We start from the raw sequence: 24,729 nt of genomic DNA on the forward strand, positions 1-24,729 counted from the left end.
CTCCTCTCCTACTCCCTCCCTGTCCAATTCCTTCCCCTACTGCTTCCCTAATGTCTATTTTACAATAAAGAGGTTAAGTGGATTTACATGATGCAAGCGTAACTCAAAGACTTTTGCCCTATACATATAACCATGTTAAACTGTGAATTATACATGTGATAGATCTCTAACAGAGCAACCACCAGTTTAGATTTTAAAAGAAACACAGTATTTCAGCATGTACAGTAATGAGTTTAAAACTGTCCAACATAGTTGCTTTCATACATTCTCTTCCTCTTTATAGCATTAACGGGATTTTAGACCTTGATGGCAACAATCCCAAACAAGAGTAAAATGAATTTATTTTATTGCAAACAAACGTCTAGAGTTAAACTTCTCCACCCACTTTAAGAGAAAAGGAATCAGCAGGCTAAGGAGATACACCCATTTGAGAATTGACATGATTAAAAATTAAGATATAAAATGGGTGACTCACAGTTTCATTAGCTTACAAAATGGTGGAGTAACTACTACAAGCACACTAGGTATACAGTATTTTGTGGGGAAAGAGTTATACAGACACACAGGTAACTTCATATAGATCCCATTAGACAACTGGATTTACAACAAGTTTTGTTTAATAAGAAATGGGCAAAGCCAGCTTCTTTTCAGAATCAAAATGCAGAACAAATGGAAAAAAAATTATGGTGTTGTACCTTCACAAGTTTGAGCCTCCACAAATAAAGCAACCGAGTTTTACAACTTTAAGAGCTTCTACATACACTCCACCATCACTATTTAGCCCCAGGTTTCCTCTTTGCCCCCAACATCTTATTGAGTTCCAAATGTTACAAAAAAGTCCTAGTTATTGCCAGAAACTTTTGCCTCCCCCTCCTCCCCTCCCCACCCAAGAGCTTCACAGAGAGGATGGAGTGTAATAGGGAGCTTTACATAATCTCATGGTATTTGAGGGCTACTAAGATGCCTCCGTACGAATCTGGTTGCTAACATTTCTATTGTATTGTGACATGACTCACGACTGTTTCTTAGAAATTGGGGGATGGGGAAAAAGGAGAAAATTCTTTAATAAAAAGACACCAGGTACAAAGCAACGTTTTACTTTTGTTGTGGTAAAAAAAAACTCACATTTTACAGATAAAATGTAGAACCCTGAAATACTGACACATTCTCTTATCGTGCACAATGCTGAGGTTCTCTTACGAATCACTTTAAAACTGCAATTAAAAATGTACAAAAAAGAAAAGAAAAAAATCAACCCACAAAGCTTCTAAAAAAGGAACCCGCAGGCACTTCCTCTTGTGGAATGTTTAAAAAGTTAGCCTACTAAAGAAAACAGTCGACTTCTTGTGAAGGTTTTGGAGAAATATGTATCAGTTCATTTATTTGGGTATTCAATAATATCCTTGGTGATAATGCTGACTCCATGGCTTCTGACCCCAGAATTGCTGCAACAGATTAATAAATAGTTAGTTTCAACCTGCAATCACATAATGGTTAAGTTTCTTACTTGGGGGAAAAAAAAGGCATTTAACAAACATCTAGTTCCTCTGGAACTTGAGAAGATTAAAGTCCTCTCCAATAGCAACAAGTTCCTCAACGACTGAAGGCAGTTAAGAGTTCACTTCACAGCAGTAATGTGAAGCCAAATACTACATACCACTAAGAATGTTAAGCCATAGCTGGTATTTGACATATCAAGACCATCAAGGCAGATTAAGTTTTGCACAGGAGACTATTTATAGTGATATTACCAAGCATTAAAAAATTTTGCTACCCAGTTTTGATTATGCATCTAACAGTTTTAGTCAGCATTTTGCATATTCAAGTTAACAATCAGTAAAAAGGTGAAGTTGGGACTACTTACACCCTGCTGCCACTGGTTGTAGCCCTGAGATTGGTTTTTGTAGCCACGATTATTTCCCCTTCCTCTGAAGTTCTGCAAGAGGACAACAGTTTTTAACTCCTTCATCTATATGCATTTTTCAGAAGTGTCCTAATACCGACTTTTATTACCACCAAAACATCACACACCATATAGAAATTTTAAAATACAAGGTTTAGCCCCAGGTTAAAAGAAAAACACACCACCAAAAAACCCCTCCCCGAAAGACACTACAATACCAAAGGCTTCTTCCCTTGCCTCTATGCAACTGCTTTTTAAGCATGGGGCAAAAACCTCAGAACTAATAAACCAGCTCAAACTGTTGTTGCCAGTGGTCTGGAAAGCTGGCTAATCCAGTTTTGACTCACCCTATTTCCAGCTGCTAAATGCACCAGGACAACTAAAAATACAAGAGCTTGTCTATTTTTAGTTACGAAAGGCTGTAGCTGCCACAAGGATATGTTATCTGATCAGACAAAAGGATATGGGTCACACAACTGAAAATAGAAGAGCTAGCCCACAAAACTTCAAATAGAAGTTATGGTACAATAAAGGCACATTGATATGAGCAGGTAAAATGTTGCTTTTCCCCTGTTTGTCCGTATTAGGCAAACCTGAGCCATGTTTACTGGCTTGGGCTCCATCTGCTGGCTCTTGAGTAATCCCAATTTTGTTTTCCAATACTTCACCGATATTCCATCAGGTAAGACCTAGGCTAGTGTATCTTTACTAGTTGAGTTTGATACCAGACACCAAAACAAAGACTCTGTGCAGAGCTATTTTCAAGAAGTTCCACAAGTGTTTGATAAAGATACATTTTGATCTTAAGGCCAAACAACAGTTACTACTACTGGGCAAGGGTTGGGGTCAGGGAAATAACACAGACAAAAAAACAAACAAAAGCCTTCCCACACATGCACCAAAAATCTTGATTTTTAACATGACAGAGGTACAGCCCTAACATGAAACCCCCACATCTGCATCAGCACTTGTTACACAACATTAAAAGCCCTGGGCAGATGCACTAAACTAGGAAGGCTGTGTGTGCAGTGTGGCATCAGTGTAGCACCACAACCAAGTCTGTGACTGTTCACAGGCACCAGAGCTATCAAACAACTTCATCTGAAGTACTGCAGTTCAACTCGTCAGAACCCCTCAAAGCATCACCTGGTTGTAGTTTCCCCTGTTGGGCATTCCACCTCTGTTATAGTTTCCTCTGTTTGAGTAGCCACCTCTGCTCGGAAAGACAGGGCCGCGAGGATACGGGTAGCCAATTGCTCCGCTGCTGCCACCACCACCGCCGCCACCTCCACCACCTCGCTGAGGCATGTTGCCTCCCCTCCTGTTGTATCCACCACGATTGCCAGGGACTGCAGGGAGACAGTTAATTCCATCAAGTAATTGTTAGGTCTTACATAATATTTCCTACATGAAGATAAACAGTGCAAATCCAAGGTTTTGACAATTCTCTCACTCAAGTTGGACAATTAACTACGCACTAAAACACTAAACTTACTGAAACTGAGATCAAGGTTCCCACCACGTAGTAACTGCAATGCAAGTATTACAACCTTTCTCCCCAGCAGCAGCAACTTTCAGAAGTCACACTTATTTCTAGGCTCACCTCCTCCTCTGAAGTTGCCCCGCATGTTGAATCCTCCACGGCCTCTCTGACCCCTATTAAATTGATTTTTATTGCTCTTCTTGTTCTTCTTTGAGCCAGTGTTCTGTTTCTTTTCTGGCGGAAGAGCTTTCTTACTTTCTTCTTTATACTGTTCCAAAAGCTTCTGAGCTTCTTCTTTTTGCAACTCTACATAGATTATTTCATCAAAACATTCTGCTACCTCTGGCAGTGTGAAGTTCCCTATAATTGCAAAAACACTGAGTATTCAGCATCTCCATTCAGCTACAATCAAAGCTGCAATTTAACCACCTTTCTCCCATTCTTCCTCCCACCCTCTCCATTCCCTCAGCATAGGGACAAAATTACATAATTTGAGCATTTAGGAAATGTAACAGTGACAAAGGAAATAAACAGGTCTTCATGGAGTTGCCAGTACTGTTCTGAACCTCGAAAACATTCTGCCTATCTTTTTTTTTTCTTTTATAAGCCTCCACTCAGAACACCAGTTTCTGCCAAATATGTCACTTATATAGGGCACTTTATGCCAAGACAGCTTTGTGCATCTGCATGAAGCGTATCACCATAACTGAGTAGTGTTAAGGACTGCAGCAGAGGGAACACAATATAGTGTTATCCTACCAAGTTACAATAGTCTTCCAGTTTTGTATAAGTACAACTGTTTAAGATAAAGTGATTTTTTAGACTTCACGTTTACTTAATCCTTTAAACAGATACTCAGCATCCTAAAACACAGTATAGGATTATGTTCCATGCCTTTCATTTTGAGAACTGCATGCTCTGGAAGATCTTTTCCCTCCACCTCTGCCTTCTTTTGTGTTCTTTGCTTGTAGTCTTCATCTTTTGGGCAAACAACAACTGCTTTGCGCTGGAAGCCTGCAAACAGGCACATTTTTCTCCTCTGCGCAGCTGCAGACACATTTGTCTGAAAAAAATGCAGTAACTTACTACACGTAGCTGTCATTGTAAGAGTTAAGGAAGTCAACTTATGGTGTATAGACTTCACCTCTACAAGAGCTTGCAATGAAGTTTACAAATAACTGGACATAAAGATGCTGCATAATGCAAAGTTACGAGCTCATATCCACGTGTTAAAACACTACTCCTCCCACATCCCATAAATCTAGAGAAGTTCAGACAAGCATTTGTAGTAATATCTCAACTTTGTGTCCCCTGAATGAGTAGTAAGTCAGAAACTGAAACAACCGCTATTATAACGTAACTTTAATCCCAGTTAATTACTACAATACAGCCTATAACAATTTCCTTAACCATTTTTCACTGAAGCTTCTACCTGATCCAAAATGAAATTCCGCTTCTTACGAGCTGCAATCTCAATGAACTTTCCAAGACACTGTGGAGCTCTCTGCAACAGTGTGTTAAGTTTTCCAGTGTCTGCCATCTGACGCTTAAAACCTGCAACCTGTGGAGACATTTCCCAGAGTTAGTGAGTGTAGTCCTGACACATCTGGCTGACACTTTTCTTTGCTAAATGCTTTCCACTTCACTTCAAGGATTGTACAACTCAAGGCCACAGCTGCTGCAGATATGTAGCTGAAATTCTCAAGCCTCCACAGAACCTAAGAGATTTATAAATAAAGACTCCACGAGAATCAATACTGTTCAGTTCTAGCTATACTCATCAAAATACTAATTCCACCTAAATGTTCTGAGAACAGTGATGCTAGAGAAATGCATTAAATAGTCAACAGCAGCTGACTATTTCTTACGTATTACCACAAAAAGCTTCAGAATCCTGCTGTACCATGTGTGAATTAGCAGTTCAGCAAGGTAATAAAATCTTTACACAGAATCATTAGGTTGGACAAGACTTTTGAGATCACTGAGTCCAACCTATGACCTAATACCACCTTGTCAACCAGATCATGGGAGTAAGTGCCACAACCAGTCTTTTTTTAAACAAGAATGGTCACTAGCCAACAAGTAGCCAGTTTGTTTGATGCAAAAGAACCCAGATGCAGCCAAAGACCATGGGTTCACAGCAAGGTTTTAATGAATCAAGAAATAAAATGTCTTATCACTTACCATCATTTTGTCCATAATAGTATTTGTCCCAAGAATGTTGTATTTCCCAGGATTTGCTGCTGCATGTTTGGTAACCCATGTAGTCTTGCCAGCCCCAGGCAAGCCAATCATCATCACCACCTATGACAACAAGATCTATATTTGAGATACTAGTTCAAAGATTTTCTTTAACACACAACTTAGCCCAGCAAGCCTAATGGATACTGAGAGTGGATGTGGGGGTGTGGCAGGTGGGGAAGGTAGTGAACAGATCGTGACATACTAAGTATTAAAGCTCCCAAACAAAAATGTCAAGAGTGTGGTGGAATACTCTGCTTAACTCTACCATTTCTATCCATCTGCCTCAACAACTTTTGAGATGATCAGAAGAAACTTACCTCACAATCTTTCTTTTGCTCAGGTCCCTTAGGTCCTCGGACCCTATCCTCCAGAGGGACCTTCTGGATGAAGGTATACTCTTCAGGTACAGGGAAGTAAGGCTCTTCCTTCTGACCAAAGTTAAACTCAACCGCACAGTTATGGCAAAGAACATGTGGAAAGAGTGGTCGCCCATCAAGAACTTCCTTGCTTATTTTGAATGCAACACCAAGCTCTTGTCCATTCTTGGAATATGAGAGTTCCACTTCATCACCATCAAAATTCTGTTTTTCAGACAAAGCATTAGTTTAGGTAAAATTAACCCACTTTATACAGGTAATTAGTCACTTCACTATACTAGCTATGTTCTCTTAACTTCTGTAACACCATTAATTTCATAAAGGAACTAAAACCAACTTTCTCTTCTGATGAGTCTCTGTCAATGATCATCTTGTTTAAGATCTGATTTTTGGTAAAGGCTTTAAAAACACTTTTCTATGAATATGAAATCAGGTTGCCAGCAGTCACTGTTTGTAATAGCTGCTGCTTCTACCATCTTCCTATGCTAAACAACTTGTCTTGCTCCCATGATTTTATGTATTTGCTTTACTGCTTCTCACATCAAAGCAGTGCAAAAATTCAAGGATGTTTTCCCTCAAAAGGAAATATAAATGAAAACTTACAGCAAAACATCCAATCACATCATTTTCATCAAACTTCTCACCAAAGTCTTCAGTCTCACAATTGCATGTCTTTATTCCTTTTAGAGAATACCCATAAGAAAATTCTTCTTCACCTGAAGAAATAATTTAAATGAATTACAAACAGGCATTCCCATCTAACCTTTTAGACATAAATCACCTTACAGTTACTTAAGTAAGCTGCTGTTCAGAATATTTTTATTCATGCCAAAACAAGCTATGACACCACCCAACACAAGCTCATTCTTCTATTCAGTACTTTCACTTGAGATAGAACAGCAGTGTTTCCTCATCCCAGTTTAAGAACCTTATGCTGCTGGTTCCAAATTCCTACTGACAATAAAACTGAACTGTCAAATAAAGACATGATCAAGTATTTTTAAACTGTGAAGACCTCATTATGCAGTGGTATACCTGCTGTAATGTAGTCAGAAAGGCTCTGAACTTAGTCTCCAGTAGCACTTACCCCTCCCATTTTAAAGGGAGTTTAGCAGACAGTCAGCCTATGTAACAGCTGAGGATGAAGCTGCAAGGAACAAGCTAACAGGAAGTGTCAAACACAAGGACTCAGGTATAACTTCAGTAGAAAGCTGTTGCTGATGTCAGAACGTATCAACTCACAAACATTTTCCCCAAAGATGTGTTTCAGCAACAAATTATAAACAACAAATTATAAATATTGTAATAATTTGTCATATATCTAATGAAGTTGTACTTCTTTCCAGCTATTTTCAGAAAGTAGGATTTTCCCACCAACCAAAAAAAAAAAAAAAAGATAATGTAGTTACCACTGGTTAAATGTTATACCATGCCTCACCCTTTATAAGTTGGGTGAAGGGCAACCCCCCTTTTCCTACGTACGACACTACATGAAAAGAAGAAATCTTTTATCTTGTAAGGTATTCAACAATGTTCTCCACAACCCAACTGAAAGAATTAATTCTCAAATGATGGCCCTAACCCTTACATGCCTGAATACTTTAGGACTTTATTTGGTCCTAGTAATAAACTTCCTCACACCATGTTTAGTGAATGACTCAAATTAAGACCACTTTCCACAACACACAGACTACAATCACTAAGCTTGTCCCCCCTACTTCAGAAAAAAAAATTTAAACCATCAGCTAGATCAACAGAAAAGCAATCAAACATTTAAGTCTTACCAAGCAACATTCCACTTGTGTTCAGTGACCAGCCAACTCGCACTTCATGTATGTCAATGTCTTTTGTATACAGGTGTTTAACAGGAATCTTTTCTGTAACCTATTTTTAAATTATTCAGTAAAAGGTAAGCAGTATTTATTATATACTAACAAGATAGAAGCACAAAAGGCAACATTTGGAACCTTCAACTTTGGTTAAATCTTTGCTAAGTCTAAGCGACCACTTTCTGCAAAAATGAAACGTTTAAGAATATGAAACCACAAGGCAATGACTAAACAGTTCTATCTTCTGACTTAGCAATGAAGATACCATAAATCTTCATCACCTGGTCATAGCAGTTCCTCTCAGCGGCCAAAAGCCTTAAGTCCTTTGGACACTGTATTAAAATAATAAACACTATGTACATGTTTTAAAAAACTCAGTTGCCATAAAGTTGGGACTAACAGTAAATTACTTAGCTAACAAAATGTGCAATGTATTAAACTGCTTTTTAGAGAGTAGGCAAAGTATTACACTCACGCCTTTTCACTGTAAGCAGACTTCCTGGGCAAGTTGCCAGCTTCCAAACAACGTATTAAAAAAAAAAAAAAAGGCAACGAACAAAAACACCCCAAAAACCCCAACAAACCACCTAAATGCATTAGGATCTATATGCAACCAGCTGTTTTTCAACTGTCTTTAGAAACTTTACTAAAATTAAGTGAAAAACCCATCCATATCCTATCAGCCTCTGCAACTACTCCAGTCAGGTGACAGAAGTGAAATTAATTTGAAAGTGAACAGGACAATAAATAGTGACATAAATTTGACTTCATTGCCCTTCTAAAGTTATAAGTATCAACAGACACAAAAATCACTCCATGCAGACAGTGGGATCATTACCCAATTCTCATGGTAGCAGTTATATTTGATGGCACTAGAGCAAGAGAACAGATTTGTATGCACAGGCCCATCATATGCAAAGAATCCTTTAACACTGGTAAGTAAAAAAGAAATAAGAAAAATCTGAGCCTTGTGATGTTGTTCCTGTTCCATCAACAAGTTGGCAAAATCAGTTTATTAGAAGGCTGATTGCTCTTTGCCATTCTTACCCTTCAGGAGAACAAAATTCAACTATCTGCTAAATACTCACATTCAATGCATCAAGTCAGAGTTAATAATGTTGGAAGGAACCTCTAGAGGTCATGCAGCCCAAATCCCTGCCTAGAGCAGATCAAACTCAAAGACTAAGCAGAACCAGAAAGGACTGTTGGGATAATTTATATCCCTTTTAAAAAAAAATAGGCATGCTTTCTGTAAAGTACAAGCAAATTTCTGACTAGAGAGTATAAAAATCCTTTCAGTGTTGATGTTTGAGATGCCAAATAGAATTCTTAGTTAAAAAATGAGACCAAAAGTCTCACATTCAGAACAAATGTAGTGTTTTGTGGGCTTTTTTTCTTTTGGTGTGATTATTTCTGGCTTTTTCTTTCTTTGGTTAAGAGTAAACAGTTTTGCAAATTGAGCCATCTTCTTGTAAGAGAAGGCCTTTCAAGAGTCCTGTTCACATCAATTGGTTTCAACTAAGTCCAAAAACTTGACAAGAATAAGTGTTACTTAAGCGTGCAAAAGTCTCCCATAAACATCAGTTTAACTCACCTTCATCTCGAAGCAGACTTTGCCTTTAGAAATTCCATAGGAGGCTCTCCCTCCAGCCCAAAGGAAAGCAAAGCTTTCCATGGTCAGAGAGGAAGCACTAAACCGGTCCCTTGAGATTTTAAAATGCAGGTCACAGTTATCTGTTAACATAAAAATCATTATGTTTACTCTGATTACAAATTCAATTACAGATCTAATTTTATTCATTTAAGATGATGCCAGCTTTCAAAGGGAATTTTAAAGCAACTACCCAAGATCTTTCAGAGCAGCAACTGAACACATGCCTAGGAGCTGCAGAGTGAAGTTCAGCCAAAAATCTTAGGAAGAGAAGTTTTCAAGGTGCCATCTTTACTTCTGTCACCTGATTTCCCTCTATGTTTTCCATCTGCTTAAAACCCCCTAACTTTTACCTCATCTGTTTGAACCCTCTTTGTCAGTTACCTCTTTCCATCAATACAGAGCAATCTGCATGGTGCTCTCTGTAGTAGCCTCTAGAGACCTGTTTCTGAAGCAGTCTTACTGCTCAAGCCCAAACCTAAGGGCTGCTAAGAAGCAAATGCAAACACAAGTGTTTTTATTCAAATACTTGAACGTAGTCTTTGATTAACACAGTCAATTAGCAAGTCCAATCAGATTATGCCAATTAAATAAAGGCACTTAAGTCGGATGCAGATATCCTAAGAACAGCAAGTGTGCTAAGAGAACCTATATCAGCCCAGAAACATGACCTACACACTACCAATTCACCTATCACTCTAAGAACTTAAGTGAAATCTTGGTTTTACAAGCATCTTCAGAGCTTGTAAGCACACCATGAAATTGCAAATGAATCTCCCAGTAGGTTTCAGAAAGGCAATGCCAAATGGTAATGAGGGGTGCAGCATGCAACACTTGAATTCCCCAGAGCATGGAATCCACAGAAGCAGCTCCAAGCCTAGCTGATGGTTGCAAGAAAAGAGCAAACTTTGCAAATAGTGAGGAATTCTGCTCTGGTGTAAAACCAGTATGATGCCAGAGTACACTAAAATGCAGTCTGCCTATATTACTGGCAACTCTTATGCACAAGATTTTGTGCTGTTTGCATACAGCCATCCCCAATTCCAAAAATACTATCAGTGATCCAAGTGTCTTCTCATTAGTACTGCTAACTTGTCGATGTTGCATGAAAAGCAGACAAAATCATACAGAAGAAACCCACCTTTGCAAGCTACTTTTAGAACAGGAGATGAGAACAGAGTTTGAAGATACAGCTTCTTTTGTAAGACACAGGTAATAAAAAGCACTTAAGAGTGGCTAAACCTCTTACACGTCTGGATCACTATCCAGAAGAGAGAGTGCCAATTCGTTACACAATTAAGCCTTAAAGCTATGTTTGAATCTTATCTCCAAAGAGTCTGTCAACACTTTGAATCAGTTTTTCCAGCAACAAGATTCTGCATTAGAAAATGCTGGTATTACTAAACACAGTAATAATGAAAAGTAGCTATTTACTCAGTTATTGGAAAAACCCAAAGCTCCCACAGAGGTGGCTACTCACCAGGTTAGCAGCTACAAACTTGAGACTTAGTTAGCAAAATGTCAGGGATGGCATATTCAGCAATTTACATGGCTGGAAACTAATACCTCCTTCCATTTCAAAGCATTTCTTGTGGAATAAAACCACCTCAAACTTCTAACAAATATACCAGATAAGGCCAAAAGTTAACCCATTTATTTCTATGCTCTGTTGACCAATTCTCTGCCACCCCATTTGAACAAACCACCACCCCAAGCCCAAACACCCACAGGTTGCATGAATGGGTAATTTTTGAGGAGGCCTTACCAGATTTTGTTAAATTTATCAGAAGATAGAACACTCCACTGGTTGGTACATAAACAGAGGAACTTACATAGCAAGTTCACTTTCCAAAGTATTTGGTAACCACCTATGCTATTGACTCCCTGAGCTTTCTGGGCAGTAGTGCTTGGCAGCTGTTTTCTCAAGCTGTCTCTAGGGTGTTCTATGCTCACTCTACACGTGGCCACCTAAGCTTCCATAATTGATTAGCATTTTGGTTAAGATTTCTTCACAGAACTATCTATCACTACAGACTTCACAGAAAAAGCAAGCTTATTACTGCTAATATATACCAATATACCCTTCTGTTCTTTTGTATACTGAAAATGGGTAGCAACACAGTATTTCTCTAATTTTTTTAAAGTTACCTGGTAATGAAAGTCAACAAATGTATCCTCCCCGTTTCAGAAAGCACGGCATTAAGATTAAAAACCTTAACACCACATCTTTCCTGAGCAAAGGAAAGAATGTTTACTCACAAGTATCAAGACAAACCACTGTGTCGTCAAAATGCTCATCCTCTTCTTCAACAGGTGGCTGAGGAGACTTGGCCCTGAAAAAAGAACCCCAAACAAAACATAATAAAGCTACACGTATTTTCCCGATGTTAAAGTAACATTTCTGTACTCTGTTCTAGCTCATTCACAAAATGCTGCCCAGCACCAAGTCTGTTTACCTGCTATATTTGTTTTCCTCAATGTATTCGAAGTATCCACGGCCATGGTCTTCACGTGGTCTCTTCACTCCCCTCTTCTTCTCACCAGGTTTTTGTTCCGTTTTACCATCTCCTGTAACAGAACAAATTATTTATTTTAGTAATTTTAAATTTTAGTTTAATTTGGAATCAAATCTATACGATGGTTTCAACTCTGTAAACTGCAGACAGCTACAGTATGAGATGAGCAGTAACATCTTAAAAAAAAAAATTTGCCGCTGCTGAAGTAAAACCCTGTATCTTGAATTTTCACGGGAGACTCAAAACTTGTCGCAAATCAGGAATGATTTAGCAGACGAAGTTGCCAACACACCACGCAGCAGCCAGTACGGCCCTCAATGTCATGATCCCCACGGAAAAGCCAAAATGTAAAAAAAAAAAAAAAAAAAAAAAAAAAAAATTAAAAGGGAAAAAAAAAAAGGAAAAAAAAAAAAGCCAAAAACCCCTCCTGACCCGCCGCGCCTCCAGACCCGCACCACCATCACCACCCGCCCACCACGGGGGCAGCGGGACACCGCCGGCCTCTCGCAAGGGCACCGTGCGCTCCGCACGACTGCGCCTCCTCCCGGCAGGCCGCGGGCGGGAGCCCCAGGGAAGGGATTCCTCCTCCTCCCGCCTCCATTGTACCGCCAGGCCTTCCCAGCGCCATCCCGTGCGGCGGCGGCGCCCAGCCCGGAAGTGACGTCAGGCGCCGGGCGCACAATGCACAGCGCGCCCCAGCGGCCCCTCCGCCGCCCCTCCCCCGCGCCCCTCCCCGCCCCCCCGCCGGGGCAGCACGAGGCGCGGGGCCGCCAACGTCCTCCCGCGCGCGCCCCGGAAGCCGCCCCCCCGGCGGGCAACCCCCGTCATGGCGGGGGATGGGATTAATGGCCCCCCTTCTCCGCCCCCCCACCACCCGGTTCCCGCCGCCACGCTCACTCACCCCCGGCGCCCTGCGCCCCGGGGCGGCCGCCTCCACCGCCGCCTTCCGCTTTCTTCTGCTGCTGCTGCTGCTGCTTGGCGGGGCCCGCCGGGCCGGAGGCGGCGGCGGGCCCTGAGGCGCCCCCGGCGCTCTTGCCGGGAGCCTCCTTGGCGGCGGCGGCGCTGCGCGGCGGGAGGAGCGGCGGGGGCTGCTGCAGCTGCTGGGGCTGCGGCGGCTGCTGGTCACCGTGCCCGTTGGCGTCCACGACCGCGGCCTCCTCCTCGTCGGCCAACTCGTCCTCCCCCTCTTGGAAACCCTGGTCGTCGCCGTTCTCATCCTCCTCCTCCTCCTCTTCCTCCTCGTCGCCGCCCGCCTCCTCTTCCATGGGGCCGCCCCCGGCCCCCGCCCGCTCGCCGTTCTCTTCGCCCAGCTCCATGGCGTCGCCATCGGCGGCCTCTAGCCCTTCCTCGTCGTCGTCCTCCATGGCGGAGGCCGCGGCCTGGCCGGAGCCTCCCCCCTGGCGGAGCTGCGCGGCGCCCCCGCCGCTCTCGGCCGCCTCCCCCTCCACGCTGCCGTTGCCGGGCTCGGCCGCGCCGCTGGCGGGGCCGCCCCCGCCGGCCTCCTCCTGGTCTAGCGCGGCCTGGAGCCGCTCCATGAGCTCAGCCTTGAGGCCCTTGTCGGAGAGGCGCCGCTTTTTCAGCTCCTCCTTCAGCTCCGACACCTTCAGCTTCTTCACGTTCACGGGCGAGCAGCTCATGGCGGCGACACTGGCAGCTCGGTCCCTGGGCGGCGCGCGGGCGGCGGCGGACAGGGACGGGCGGGCGACTCTGGCTCTGCCTGCGGTGTGTCGGTGCCCCGGCGGGCGGTGGGTGCGGGCCGGAGGCGCGGGGGGTTCGTGCGGCTGCGGGAGCTGCGGAGCGGGACCCGCCTGGCGCCAAATCCTTTCACCGCGAGCTCGCGAGGGAGACGCGCCTCGCGGGGCCGCGCACGCACCGGCGCCGCGCGCGCCCCGCCCCGCCCCCTCGCACGTAGGCCCTCCCGCGCTACCGTAACGACCTCATTACCGTAAATATCCGCCCGAGCGCAGCACGCCTCGCAGCCCCTGTCCTGGCGGGTTCCTTGGCGATGGCAGCTTGGCCGATGCACCGCTCCGGCACAGTAAACCCGCCCGGGGCTGCGAGCCACCCCCGTGCCAGCTCCCGCCCGCCCGCATGAGGCCATAGCCCGGCCGAAATGCCCCCCGGCCCCGCATTCGAGCCACAGCCTCGCAGCGCCGTGCCCTGACTCCCCTCGCTGCCCGGCGCCCATGTCGGGCCTAGTCCCGCACGGCTTTTTGCACGGGATTGAAAAGGGGCAGTGCTGCTCGAAATAGCTGCCCTGGCACAGCCCTGCGAGCGCAGTTATGTAAGGGCAGCAGCGGAGCTACCCCCGTTCCCGCAGCAGCGGGAGGCAGGCACAGCGCTGAGCCTTGGCAGAGCCGGCGATAACAAAGGTTCCTCCAGTGCATGAACTCCTCGTCTGGAGCGGGGCACGGAGCCAATCTGCCCTCGAAAACTGCGCAGCTTTCCCTCTTTTTTCCCCCAACCTCCTCCTCGGCACGGCGTTAATATCGGGCTCTCCCCAGCCACGCAAGCTGTACCGTGATTGAATTTTGGATTTTTCCAATTTGGTCAAAAGTAACGTGAAAATGAACAGTGGAGAGGATTTCACATGAGCAGAAAGGCAGCACTGATCTACAAGTCGGCTTCCTTCGGGAGCCCGAATAAAAAGCTAATTTTCCCTTGCAGGAAAAGAAATGCAAGTCAAACCACCGGAGGATCAGTATGAAGCGCAACAGAAGGGAAGGTGTGTTTGCCACAAAATTGCCTTGTACAGACTGCGTGGCCTTCTGAACCAGAACAAATTACGTTTACCTGCCCCAGAGGAAGGGAAGAGCCAAGGAAGTCACCCTGTTTTAACTGCACAAGGAGAGGGCTCTTTCATACGTGTACACACACATTGCTTGGTCCTCAGTCAGGCTACACTTGGAGGAAACACGACTCAGTCGGCAAGGTTAGCTCAACCCAGTACTACATAACATCTTGTTGGAATAGAGACAGGAAGGGATGCAATATGTACAGGTGAGAAAAAGGTTACCAGAACCTTTTGCTTACTTTTAAAGCAAGTTGATAGATTTTATATCAGTCCAGTAAGTCAATCCATAGCGGAAGAAAATGAGAGGTTAATGTGTGATTAAGCTGTACCACTATAAATCATTGCCTTTGTCCATTTGCTCATGAAACAACTATCTTAGCTAGCCTTCTGAAGGACTCCTGACATGCACTGTTCTGCCAAAGTGGCAACAAAACTTAATTAGTTCTAATTGCAAGGTACCTCACTGAAACTTACGGATAATTCTGCATTAATTTGGATGTAATTTCCCTGTCCAATCCCCATGTTTTTACTTTTTTTTTTTCCCAAACAAATTTAAACAGAAAATACATCATTAAGTCTTTATGAGTTGTATTATCTGAACCTCAGACAGAGCCCAGTGTTTAGACCTTGATCTTGCACAGGACTCTTCACACGTTGAGTCATGTTTCTGGAAGAGTTTAATCGACCTGATGTCTGATAATCCCTCCCACCACTGCAAACTCTATAGACTGATAGATTCTTTTAGGCCGGCTTTGGATCCCTAAACCATGCCTTAAATTAGCACATCTGCACATATTGACAGCGCCTGTGTGCCAGAAAACACCCTCATTCAGAATCACCCGAGAGCTGCAGTCATTGCATGTAATCCCATTCCTAAACGATGTCATGTCTCCCTACTTCAGTAACATGCTCATACTGCTTTACACACCTGTTACCATGGAGAAACAAAACAGCTAACAGCATTGAGGGACATGGAGAGATTTCTTACCCCAAGCATTCAAGCCTGTATATAGAGGCACAAGTATGTAAAGTAAAAATCTTTCCCTCTCCCCAAAATTTAGCACTACTGACTAGAGGCATTTTTTTAAAGTTACTACAGCTAACTACAGCTATCTATTAAACCAGTTAGAAGGCAAAACTTATTATTTTTAAAGGATATTAATTCATACCATCGTAGTAAAGGTAATGCTTACTATCTAACCACACACTTAATTACACTGCCAAACAGGGGTAGCAGGACTGTGTTTTCAGACTGCAGTTACGTTACGTATTATTACAGAAGTGAGAAATCCCAGTTGATTTTCAGATCTCAGGTGATTCAATTGTAAGTAGTAAATAGTTGTAAATAATAATAAAGCTAAGTAAATAAAATACATACATAACTGAAATAAATGTGTAACCTTAATGACTCACTCTCAGTGTTTAAAAAAAAAACTATTGCTATGTGTAAATTAAATACATATTTATTACACATCTGTCCCTGGGAAAAATCTCTTAAGATACTCCCCTGTCCTCTTTGAGTCCTGTGTTTGAGTAGTTTGTCTTTACCTTATTCATACTTTGAAGGAGAAAAATTAATTAAGAAGGTATGCTTTCCTTGTTGCTGTATCCTCTCTTAGTTGAGATACTGAGTGAATCCTTCAACTCTCCTTTTAATAGAACATGCAGATAGAGAGACACCAGCCATATAAAAAATGGGTGTTTGGTAATGCAAACTCCTGAAACAAGAAAGCACTAAAGGAAAGCACTTTAAGCTGTTACTTGTATAATGATGGCCATATGAAAAACAAAACGTGATTTCTCGTAATCACAAATACTCCTCCATTAAAATTGCCTTTTTGGTCTCAAAATACATAAAACCTTCCTTTCCGTTTAAATGAAAAGTGACATGTCCTCATATATAACACATGCAATCCTATGCACTTTTTATCAATCATACAGCATTTTTCTCCTACCTGTGTTAGTTTCGAACTTAAACTGTTTTTTTCTCCAAACCAGTCTTCCATCTCAAAAGTAATGTGGGATCCTCCCTCTGGGCTTAGCCCTTCAACAAATCAGTTACTCCGATTTCCTTCCTTGTTTGTGCTCCTTTAGACTTCAATTAGTGCTCTACTCACCTATAATGTTCTTTCCATTATTCACCCTTAGTCCTTCCAAATCTCTCTCCTCTTCCTGTTTGCCAAGAGCAGTGACAAAGAGGTATCAAAAAGAAGAGCAGGCTTTCAGGAGGGGACTGAACAATCTCAAGAGTCCAATCCCACCTCGGCTTTGAACCTTTTCACACACCTTCAGTGTTGCAAGAGAACCCAGTCATTTGTCTTTCCTTGTTCTGCTCTCTTAGAGCCTTGTCTGTCCTGTTCTGGCTCCTCTTGTTGTTCTTTACCCTACATCTGACCATCACAGCATGTTCCTGGTCTCTTCTACATGTCCTTAATCCATCTACCCTCAATTAATATTGCCTTCAGAGTTCCTCATTCAATACATCATTACTTTAAAAGAGAATATCATTATTGAAATACTCTTCTGCCTTTAGGATAGCAGGCAGCCTGTGAAGTATTTTCTTTCTCTCTTTTCATGTCTCTTCTTCAAATACCCATTAATCATTATTAGACCAAATAAGAAATTTTCAGACATTTTTAAAATGCTAATTTGTCCTTAGTGAGGTTGCCTGACCAAGAGGCAGTTCTGATGATTTCTTAGCCCAAAGAACTCCCTACCTATTTATTTCCATAGGTATGCACTATCTTAGGATCTGTCTGCCAGGAGGCCAGCAGTTTGTTTTGGAGAAATAGCACTATCCTCACCCTGTGCTCCTCTTTCTCAGACATGCACTACTGCTCACCATCAGAGTCACGATGCTGAACCTTGCCTTGTACTATCTATAATCTCTCCATGATATTTTAACATCAAAGGAGTTCAATTCATCTCAGAAATGAGGTGGTCTTACGCCAAAATAAGGCCTATTATTTGCATAGGAACCAGATTACTTAGGTCTGAAAGCATCCTCAGGGCCTAAGGGGTAGTTAGTGTCTAATTACAAATAGATCTGTCAGGGTTCAAGAGACTGAAATCCAGGTTTCTGGCACAGGTTTGGTTAGCTAGTTCTCAGAAGCATCTTTCTCTTATGACACTTTCTGCCATAGCACCCTTTGGCCTCCAGGTGAGCTGTCAGTTCAGAGTCAGTCCTCAAGTCTTTTTTAAGATCCTACCTCTATTTTGCTTTTCCTGTGTGCTGGATGAAGTAGTTGAGTAATCCTACCAAGCAGAAGGAAGCACTGCAAAGCTACACTGGGATGTCACATATCAGCCACAATCTGTGTTTGACATCCTCACTGACCCCATACCAAAAAGGATCCCCCTTTCCCTGTTTCCAAGGAGTAACTTTTTTTGCTCAAAAAAGAGTGCCAAACCCCAAGCCTGTGAGTTTCTAAGAAACAGTTTCTCAGTTCAGAGTATTGAAAGACTCACAGTTTCTAAGCCTGGCCTTGAGAAAAAAGGCTGCATTCTCCAACGTTAAAACCAGGATTCATTTTGGCTTTATTCAGAGCCATACAGAAATTTATTGAACTACACATATCTCAATTCTTATATATGAACTAGTTCATAAAATGATATTTAGCTCCACAAATCAGACATCTGCAGTTCCTGGAGGTTTTTTTTGTAACTTGCCACATATACACGTTCACTAGAATGGAGCTGTGAACTCTGGAAATTTAGATAGACTAAACCCCTCTGCACAGCAGTCAGTCTGTGGAAGAGGAAGTAGCATTTTAAATCTGCTTCCAAAAATATGGTTCTCCTGTGGGAAGACAATGTGGAAGAACCATTTCAAGGGAGTATCAATTAATCTCTCAAAGAGACTATTAAAACATTCGTAAGTAGTTTTTTAAAGGTAATTTTAATGTTGAGTATCAGCTTCAGTGTACCTTTCTGCTCACATACGAAGTACACATATGGTCAAGCTTTGTAACTAAAACCAAACAATCATGGAGACAGATGCAAAAAGAGTGGGTGACAGGACAATTCACAACTGGCAGCCACAGACCAGCTTTTGCCTAATGTGACTTTTCTGTTCAACCTGACTTAAAATCCCCCAAAACACGAATGTCCAGATGAGCACCTTTTTGGGTTGTTTTTCTGTCCTATTCTGGTACTTTACACTCTCTGTAGTACACACAGTACACGCCTATCATAATTTGACTCTCAAACCTTCTTCAATACCTCTTTCTCCTTCTCTTCATAAGATGCTCTTGTCAGAAAAGTCTCTACATACTTTTTGTGCCAGAGAACTGCTAATTCTTAGGCTATCTCCTCTATTCCCTCAGTTCACAAAGAGTGGCTTCTACAGACTGGGGAGGCCATGCTTAAAAAAACACATAAACCCCCTAGAATTTTTAAGAGTATTTCATGCTAACTAAAGGCACTGACGTGGCCCAGTTGCATACCTTAAATCTGTGATGGGCAAAGCTAAGTAAGCAAACTATTTTAAAATATTCTTTAATAAATGTTAACATGCTTTCAAGATGGTCAGTTCTGTATTGAGAGTGTGATATGCAGCTGAAGCACAGATAGACTGATAGATAGATGCAGGTAGCTTTCTCTGTTTAGGTACTGCTCTGGCAATCCTACAAGGCAACAATTACAAAATCCTAAGGTCTGCTAAGCAGATTTCAAAGCACCAAAAAGTAACTTGGAGACTAAAAAACTGCCCTTGCCCACAGTCTGGGTTGCAGATCTCTTGGGTTTTGCCTTTGGAAGCAGTATTCCAAATCCAGCTACTTTTCTTTTAAGCCCCAAATGAAGTCAGCTCAGAAAAGAAAAGGAAAACCCCTCCGCACTGTGAGAAAAGGAAAGGGAGCCTTTTCCTTTCTGCCCACTCACCTCCCATCACACATCATGGGCTCAGAAACCTACACAAAACCTAACTATGCACTAGCAAATCACATCACAAGCATTAGCAAAACTTAACTTTCAACTGTACGCTATATCATCTTTAATAGGAGGATAGAGAAATGAGGTCAGAGGTTTGGTCAGTTGATTCTTTTTAGGAAACTCCATTTTATCCAGTTGAGTTAACCTCACCGTAGAATGCTCTGTGGAAAGAAAGCCATTTTGTCATAGACTGCTCTTTAACCCACTCTGCTGGAGCAAATTTGCTCAGCCTTTCTTTTTTATTTTCAGGCTGAGGTAAACCAGCATTATTTCATACAAGAGACTTAGTGACAGAAACTCTTCTGGCAACACACTAAAGCAACTGCTAGCAAACAACTCCAGGTAGTTTCCTAGGAAAGCATAAAAAAACTCAGTCCCCTACAAACCCTCTGACAACAATTATTTGACACTAAACAGCAGAAGAAAAGCACTGCCATGTAACCTTGCTGTTCCACATCCATAGGCTAAGGATGTTCCCAGGAGCACACTGTGTTGGTTTGAAACCTTGGCCAGAAGGCAGGCAGCCCTTCCAGCATGGATTATAAATCACAGCCAGGTATCCCATCAGGTCATGCTGTTCTAAAGGAACAGTGCCCATAAGGTCAGGGGGGAGGAGGGTTAAAAGTTTTCTAAGGGCTTTCTGCTGTAAGGTTGCTAATCCAAGGGTTAACAAGCTCCTAAACTATCCAACTAAGATCTTCTGAGAGGAGCATAAAGCCATCCTTTTAAATAACATCAGGCTGTTTTGAACAGCGTCCTGAATTATCAGTATTTCCAGTCCAGGGCTTCCTATCCTATAGCTTTTCCTGTGTCCCCAGATCCATGTGACTGCTGAGTTCATTGCAGGGTCAGGGCCTCAATGAGATTCTGGATTTTATGAGTTCTTTTTCATACAAAAGAAAATAGAACTGCCTGGCAGTTCCTCTATGAGACAAGGCATCTGCACTTGTTTCTCCTGCTTCACATACCAGCAAAATAAGAGGTCCTCAAAAGCAAAAGTTAAGAAAGTAAGAAGCAAGATGAGCACAGCATGCCAGTCTTAACAGAGAACTGTTGTAACAATCCTATTATCATAGACAGTATAGTGTTTCTGAAATAAGAGCTGGTTACTGTGTGACAACAATATGCTTGTCTATCAAAATTGAAGAATTTACAACCAAAAGTGTCTTTAAAAAGGAGTGAAAACAGGCATGCACTTCAAGCACAAATCTTGCACCTTCAAAACAGAGATGAGTCAGATTGTCCACAATACCTAGAAAGATTTTTTTATCAGCAGTATGTTCCACATGGGAAAGTCTCAGATACTCTAGTAAAAAAACAAAACAAAACAGTTGAAAATTAAGCAATTAATTGAGAAAATAATGTTAGAACTGATCAGCTTTAAAGGAAATTAATGCAAAGCATTCAGATGGCAAATCTTTAAATGAATGCTTAAACCCAGCTTTTTTTCCTTTATCCTCTCTTTCTTCTCTGAAGCTGGTCTCATCACAAAAGCCAACTTTTTTTTTTTTTTTTTTTAAACTCCATAGTAACTAACTCTAGCAATCTCTGTCCAAGTTCTTAGGCTTAACAGGATGAGAGTTTGTACCTAATGTCGTGGTTTTGCAACCAGCAATAAATCAGAAGCAAGTTTTAAGTCCATTGTTTATTTGAAGCACCCTTACTATGAGGAAATATTTCTGGTAATATTTCCTTTTGTTCCTTTGTATTTCTCGCTTGCTGATTTATAGCTTTTCCTATATTCTTCACCCATTTGCACATATCTTAAATGCTTTCATATACTTGAAATACTTCATCATAATAATGCAGAACTTAGCTGGAACATTGAAAAGTCTGGCTTGAACCTGACCTGCACTGGCAGCAGATCGCAGCTTGCAGCAGCCCACATGAAATGAGCTGAATATCTCCGTCTGCTTCCAAGTGAACGAGGGCTGCTTTGGAGAATGCTACCCCAGATAACCCCCAAACTGACAGCCTGGGAAGGAAGTGAATGAACATGGGTGCTGAGTCACTTTTCACTTTCTTTGCTGTGAACAGGTAACAAATCCACAGAAACCAATTTGGATACTCAGCAGCAAAACTTGTGAAAATACCCCTCCTTCCCTCATGCCTTCCTCCTCTCCCCAACACACAGACTGTTACTGATGTGCTGCAGGAGCACACTGGAGGCTTGCACCTGTGGACCCAGGGACAAAGCACTTCCCTTTGCCAGACAGCAAAATGAAACCCTGCAGGAGCCAAGGGCTGGTATGCTCTCATCACCCACAGCCAGCAGTGCTTTGGGCCCAGTCTGCTGGGAAATAAGCACCTGGAGACCAAAGGTACCTCGGAGCCAAGGCTGGAAAATGTCTGCAGCCTGACACAAGAAAGGGAAGAATTTGGTTGGAATGAGTACTATGGCTTTAGTGGGAGGCTGTGGCTTTCAGTCAGAGGGCAGGAAGGAAGAGTGAAGTGCAGGAGCTGGAGCAGTCCACCCTGCGTGGGCTGCAGGAGAAGAGCTGGTGGAGCAGCAAGGAGCCTGCCTGCACACACGCACAAGGGTGGGCTGTCAGCTGTCTCGTTCTGGCATGCTACAGGGCTTTTCCTTGAGTAGTATCCGGAGCAAGTTTGAATAAAGCAAAGTTTAAAAAACGTTTAAAAAATATCGGTGGTAAATACTGTGCTCTTCCAGAATGTGTTCTGGATTTTTAGCATTTTTGTTGAAAATTGAAATTTACTTTCCTTCTTTGGTCAAGTTTGTTAAACTAACTTATTGCTTTTTCCTTCTGGAATCACTTCAGAGATTCTGTTAATTCTAGAGCCCAAGGAAACTCCTTAAAATTAAGAAAAGAAAATTTATGAAACAGTGTTCCAATTAGAAATAAAGTTGCTTATTGCAGGGACCAGGATATCTTAAAATCCTAACAAGACTCTATTTTAAAATTAAGATATTCAAAGGCTGGGTAACAATATGTTGATTTTCCCCTTTCTGCTCTTTAGGTCTTTTTGTAACCACATTTGTAAGGATAAAGGAGAAGTATTTTCTTTCAGTACTTTTAACAGTCTGATGTTTTATCTGAATTGGAAATCACATTTCATTCCTGTCTTCTTTTTTTCCCCAGCCTGTACTGTGGCTGCATCTGCTGAAACTGGGGGTGTAAGAGAGGGAGAAGTGTGATTTACACTGGTGGAGCTTACTGCTGAACTCACTGGTGTTGTGTGAGGTAAAGCTAAGCATATATATTTGCCTTATGACTGGAATTGAGTATATGCCTCAAGACTGGGATTTTTCCATTAGCCATTTAGATCTGCTGATATTTTGGATCACTAGATCATTCTCTCTTCAATTTTTGTTTGTTTAGTTTTGGTTTTTTTCGGTCCCCCCCCAAACTTAAAGGTTCTTTGTATATCACTCTGACAAATGCAATTTTTCTGACTATCTATAGGGAGTTTTACTTTCATTCTTCCCTTTTCCCCTGATGCTTCTGTTTCAAGTATTTGATTGTGTGTTTTTCACTTCTGTTCTTCGTTTTTGTTCTATTTTTAAATCTTCTCATTAAGGTTTCATTCTGATTCTTCCAACAGTAATACCTCACAGATCTTTCTCTTCCCAGTGCATATTTTCCTCAGTTTTTCCAGAAATTAGCACTTTTATTCTTGATTTCGAAGTGACAATATAAGTGATTAATTCCATCCAATTATTTGTGATCACAAAGTTGACAAAAAAAAGGGCTCTTACAGACTAGATTTGTCCCTGAAACCTTATGCTTAATATAAACCCAACTCTTATCTGCTGCAATCCACTAGGCTATTGAAGATGTCCGGAGGATGGAACAAAGAACTTGGTAATGGTTCTCTTAGAAACAAAAGATATCCTCCCAACCACTGAATTGCTGCTAATGGCACTGGCCCCTTCCAAACCAACTACATATTATGCAGATGAAATGCCAGGCCAGGAGCTTTGTGTGATCTGTGAATTTATGGAGCTCACTCCATCTCCACCTCCTTTGTAACTGATATTACTGAAGATTGTCCCTACTGAGAAGAGGAGATGGGTATTTATTTCTTTCAAAGTCTCAAATCAGAGATTCTCCTCTGTGTTTCTTATTTCTCAAATCTATAGGGAAGCAAATAGCTCTAGGCTGATAACTTTATGCATTCATATTTTATGTCAATGAATATAGGCTGGAAAGTGATAAAAACAGAGGTCTGAAAATCAGCTACTTGCTTCTACTACCAAATTTAAGTAATTCCACAAAAAAACCCCAAAATCCTCTCTTAGTTCTTTCTAGGACTATGTTGTATTTACTGAGAAGCTCTTCAGTCACTCTGGGAATTGGACTTCTGAAAATATACTAAGAAAACTGGCTGCTAGAGTTGTTTAGGAGAACAAGAGGTTCTCAGACTTCTGAAATTTTCAATTACAAAAATCATGTGTATCTCCATGGCTACCAGATCAGTTCATGAGCATCCTGGCAGATTTCTGGTAGCCATTTTGGAAGGTCTCATAGTTAAACTGCTTAACAAAAAGACTATTTTGGCCATGCAGGCTTGCTGGGGAGACCAAGGGAGGTTGGACCAAATGACCCTATCAGTGGTGCATGCCAGCATTAACCATTCTGAAGGCTGTATCTATTTGACAATCAGTTAGAAGAGAGAACTTGTTACTGCACCATTTTGTTATTTGATCTTGTTAAATTTGCTGGTGTTTAACACCAGCTAGAGATCAAAAAGTAGTTGGTTTAGTGCCTTGGAATGTGGCAATTTCTAGCATGCAGATATTTCACTATGGGAGGAGGAGCAGTGGTGATGCCACTGAAGGGAAGGCTTCAAGTAGGTGTCTGCTTCCAGGAGCATGTTTAGATGTTTACATGGACACACAGGACGGAAAAGGAGAACCTCTTCAGAAGGCTCAGCACTTGCTTATGCCATCTGCACCTTCAATGCATCTTGGGTGCTCCACCCTGCACACAGAAGACAAACTACTTGCAAAGGGGATGGGGAGAGAGATACAAATACTA

At 42.1% G+C, this 24,729-nt stretch overlaps 1 protein-coding gene across 1 annotated transcript; it reads right to left on the minus strand.

The window, feature by feature from the left end:
* Positions 1-329: 329 nt before the first annotated feature.
* Positions 330-13,879, minus strand: HNRNPU (heterogeneous nuclear ribonucleoprotein U). Its single transcript, XM_085055172.1, has 14 exons — positions 12,905-13,879; positions 11,944-12,055; positions 11,747-11,820; positions 9,431-9,570; positions 7,792-7,891; positions 6,611-6,723; positions 5,948-6,211; positions 5,571-5,690; positions 4,819-4,947; positions 4,281-4,449; positions 3,507-3,746; positions 3,050-3,252; positions 1,865-1,936; positions 330-1,445 (listed from the first exon to the last, which is right to left on the minus strand). Exons 1-14 carry the CDS (start codon positions 13,638-13,640, stop codon positions 1,392-1,394), a joined length of 2,526 nt encoding a protein of 841 aa, XP_084911298.1. The 5' UTR covers positions 13,641-13,879; the 3' UTR covers positions 330-1,391.
* Between the last annotated feature and the right edge of the window lie 10,850 nt (positions 13,880-24,729).

This window comes from Lichenostomus cassidix, chromosome 3 (assembly GCF_008360975.1).
Source record: "Lichenostomus cassidix isolate B80296 chromosome 3, HeHo_3.0, whole genome shotgun sequence".
NCBI lineage: Eukaryota > Metazoa > Chordata > Aves > Passeriformes > Meliphagidae > Lichenostomus > Lichenostomus cassidix.

Excerpts from the sequence above, each read along its gene's own strand:
- HNRNPU (XM_085055172.1), bottom strand. The coding sequence starts at position 13,640 with ATGAGCTGCTCGCCCGTGAACGTGAAGAAGCTGAAGGTGTCGGAGCTG. Across the intron at positions 4,450-4,818 it reads GGAATTTCATTTTGGATCAG|ACAAATGTGTCTGCAGCTGC; the intron begins GTAGAAGCTTCA and ends CATTTTTTTCAG. Across the intron at positions 3,253-3,506 it reads GGGCAACTTCAGAGGAGGAG|TCCCTGGCAATCGTGGTGGA; the intron begins GTGAGCCTAGAA and ends GTCTCCCTGCAG.